The 3,836-nt window shown below is 40.2% G+C and overlaps 1 protein-coding gene across 1 annotated transcript; it reads right to left on the reverse strand.

Annotated features, from left to right (window-relative positions):
* Nucleotides 1-244: 244 nt before the first annotated feature.
* Nucleotides 245-3,488, reverse strand: LOC106001987 (tetratricopeptide repeat protein 19, mitochondrial-like; the record flags this gene model as incomplete). Its single annotated transcript, XM_013036918.1, has 4 exons — nucleotides 3,432-3,488; nucleotides 2,578-2,634; nucleotides 2,205-2,266; nucleotides 245-339 (listed from the first exon to the last, which is right to left on the reverse strand). Coding segments are annotated over exons 1-4 (253 nt in total), but the record flags the coding sequence as incomplete, so codon positions are not given.
* Nucleotides 3,489-3,836: the final 348 nt, after the last annotated feature.

Below are 3,836 nucleotides of genomic sequence, written 5' to 3' on the forward strand. Positions count from 1 at the left end.
TGGGGCCTGAACTCTGGGCCTAGGCACTGTCCCTCAGCTCTTCAGCTCAAGGCTAGCGCTCTACCACTTGAGCCACAGCGCCACTTCCGGCTTTTTTCTCTTTTTGTTCATGTGGTGCTGAGGAATCGAACCCAGGGCCTCAGGCATGCAAGGCAAGTGCTCTACCACTGAGCCACCTTCCCAGCCCCAATGATGCAGACCTTTGTAGAGAAAACACAATGTCCATAAGAGTCAGGATTCCTACCTGATATAATGTCTTCTGTTAGTTTCTTTTCCCTTTCAATTTTTTTCTCCAGAGTAGAAATGCAGAATTCATAGCCAGCAAGAGCAAATTCCTGTCTGTGAAGCAAGAATCAATAATCAGCTGTGTTATACCCGCTTTTTCTTGGTGCAGGTTTAAGCATTAAAAGAGGAAATTTTGCTAAAAGTGTTTCTGAAACGCCATTTCTCACAAATTTTGTTTTGTTTTTTGGAGAGATGATTGAACTCAAGTCCTTGAGGACTCTACCACTTGAGGCACATCCCTAGTGTTTGCCTTGAACTATAATTTTCCTACCTTGGTTCCTAAGTGGGATTAAAGATGTGTATGATCACACTAGCTGTTCTTTTGAAGTTCTGAATAACATTTTTGCCTGGGCTAGTCACAAACTTCAATCCTTCCATCTCAACCTCCAGTAGAACTGGGATTACAGGCATATACCACCATACTCAGTTCTTAGAAGTTTTTAAGTCATCTAAGGTAAATTAAGATATAAGAAACTAGAAACACTACCAAAATCTCTATAACTGACATAGCCAGCAGTCTCTCATTATCCCTCACTACCAAGTTTCAAGTGAATGCTTAGCCTCAAGCACCTCTGCACTGAAGATTCCAAGTTCTTCCAACAGGAACTTCGGGGAAGTTTTGGTGGTTAATACTTGTCCCAAACTGTATGTCTTTGGTAAGTTTCTTACACTGGAATGACTTGTTGTTTTAAGCATGGGAAGGAATTAACCTTATAAAGTGAAAGAGCAGCCGGGCGCCAATGGCTCACGCCTATAATCCTAGCTACTCAGGAGGTTGAGATCTGAGAATCGTGGTTCAAAGCCAGCCCAGGCAGGAAAGTCCATGAGACTCTTATCTGCAATAAACCACTAGAAAACCGGAAGTGGCTCTGTGGCTCAAGCGGTAGAGCGCTCACCTTGAGCTGAAGAGTGCAGGGACAGCACCCAAATCCAGAGTTCAAGCCTCACAACTGACCCAAAAATAAACAAATAAATAAAGTGAAAGAGCAATTGATCAGGGCAGCAGGGACGAGTGTCAGGGCCGCTGGCCTCAATGAGCACCCCAAACCTCCAGCACCAACCTCTGCAAAAAGTAAAAGTCTAGAGAAGCTAGTCTTAGCTCTCCCCCTAAACTCATCCCAAAATTATACCAGAAGCTCCTCACTTATATCCTAGTGTTGCACTGCTTAATAACTCCACCTAGGCTTTACTCATCGATGTTCTGGGCCTTTGACACACATCTGCCTTGTTTCAAAGTCTTCCCACATAGCTGGCACTACAAGAATGTAGAATCACTTATTTTAAAACTAGCACCTATTTCCTAATTTCCTTACCAATCCTCTACTTCAGGCTATTTCTTCTTCCAGAAACCTAGCTTTTGGTCATCTCTACAAGTCTAAAGGCAGTGGTAAAATCACTAAAACATCTTACACCAAACCTCTACTAAGACATTAAAAAAAATAGTCACTGATTTTGCAGAATGGAAAATGAGCCACCAGATAATATAGAGCAAATCTCACCTTTTAACTTCATACCCAATGTCATCCTACTAAGTCCTCTATCAGCAAAACAACTCCAAAACAAAGTCCATTGCCCTCAGCAGAGTTTACATTGTTCATTCTTCTTCTAAGAAGTCTCAACTCTTAACTTCCCTCCCCATTTCAATCAAGAACAGAAAGCTTGATAAGCTTTAATCACAGGGCAGACACAGGTGTAAAGACTGTGTGCTCCATTCATTAGGCTAATGAAACAGCAGGGCAAAATTGGAAAGGCCTGAAAACTGAAGAGATGACATAAAACACTTTGAATGTTAACAATCCAGTTTTTTGAAAGCCCAGATGACTCCTCGGGAAAATTAAGGCAGATAGACTCAGAATCAGGGTATTTTGCTACAGCACTAATTCCTGGCCACTACCAGACTAGATCCAGACTACACTTACCTATTCTGAGCAGCATAAATACTGGCCAGCTTCAGGGAGATTTCAATTATTGTATTGTCTTCCTGTTGTGAAAAAGCCAAAAAAAAAATTCATAATGAACTTTGTCATGACGTAGTTCAGATCAACTTCTAACTGATTTGGCCTCATAGCCATAATGCTTACTTTTTTTTACAAGAATTAGAAATTGTGATTTTGATTTACAGAAATATTGGGCATTTTTGTATGGGTTTAGGAATTAAAAAAAAACAAAAAAGCCAAAAGGTGGCTTTTTTTTTTTTTGCTTCATATGCTAGAGGCTGCAGGGAGTTTTCAGAAAGCAAGACTCTTTTGCAAACTGCTTCTATAAGTAGATAGTATGGGGCTATGTCCCTACCTGCTTCATGCCCCCTCCAAGCAGGTAACTCATAGTTGCTTTAAAAAGCTGTTCCGCCTAAAAGCATAAGAGAGATGTTTCTTTTATTTGGGCCCCACTATTTATGAAACCCTAGATTTTACTTACTTTTAAAACTGAGTCTTATTATCTAGGCCAGAGTGATCTCAAACTCAACTTTCCCCGTTTCTACCTCCCAACTCGTGGGACTACATGAATGTGGCTACCATGCCCTGCTTGGGTCTGAATTCTAAGTACCAGTCTGTATCATTGTTTGCAAATATACAGAGAAAATTAAACTCTTGTGAAGAAAGAATGAACAAAAAATATCCTGTGTACCTTAAACTACTCTATGGTGAGCAGGAAGTAAGTTTGGATATTAGTTTCTCATCCAAACAGTGTAGTAGAAGCTACAAATTGTCCCCTAATATTCATTCTATCATTGTAGTTAAAAAAAAAAAGTCCCCTCAATTTTTAGTTAATAAGCCTTCCTTAGAGCTATGTGTGGTCACATGATGAAGTTCTTGTCAAGAGTTGGCTGGTGTCATATTACAATCCTCCTGATCTCCAACTCCAGAAAAGCTAGGATTACAGATGTGAGCCATTGTGAGCCACTGGAGGTCGTAACCCATACATTGCTCTTGTTGTCTTCCCTCCCTTTCTTCAGGCTGGAGGTGCATCAGTTCATATATGCAGATGAGAACATATCTCAGAAAGAATCTGGGCTTCTGAACCAGACAGAAATGCCTACCTGACATGATTTCAAGTCTTTAGCCTACCTGTGAACTAATGCATTAGAGACACACTTCTATCTTATTTGAATACTGTATTTGCAAGACTCTGAGATTATTACTTACATTTTCCAGCTGACCTCGTATAAATGCTAAGTTGGCCATCTGAAAACAAATTATAAATTGATGTTCAGTTTAGATTACAGAATTCCGAATAATGTATAATCCTTTATGGTAAACATTCCTTTTGCTTTCGCCCTCTATAAAAATAATTCAAAGCAGAGAAAATATGTCCAGTTAATCTCATACAGCAAAGATATGAGCAGTAAATAGTTTGTTGCATATATTCTGTTGGTAACAAGCCAAAAAGTCCACTGACCACTAAAGAAACATATATAATGTTTCTTTTGGGTCTAGGATTGAGATAAAAATTACTCTGGGGGGCTGGGAAGGTGGCTCAGTGGTAGAGCGCTTGCCTTGCATGCTTGAGGCCCTGGGTTCGATTCCTCAGCACCACATAAGCAAAAAGAA

The sequence above is a fragment of the Dipodomys ordii genome, unplaced genomic scaffold (genome assembly GCF_000151885.1).
Source record: "Dipodomys ordii isolate 6190 unplaced genomic scaffold, Dord_2.0 Scaffold1623, whole genome shotgun sequence".
Classification (NCBI taxonomy): domain Eukaryota; kingdom Metazoa; phylum Chordata; class Mammalia; order Rodentia; family Heteromyidae; genus Dipodomys; species Dipodomys ordii.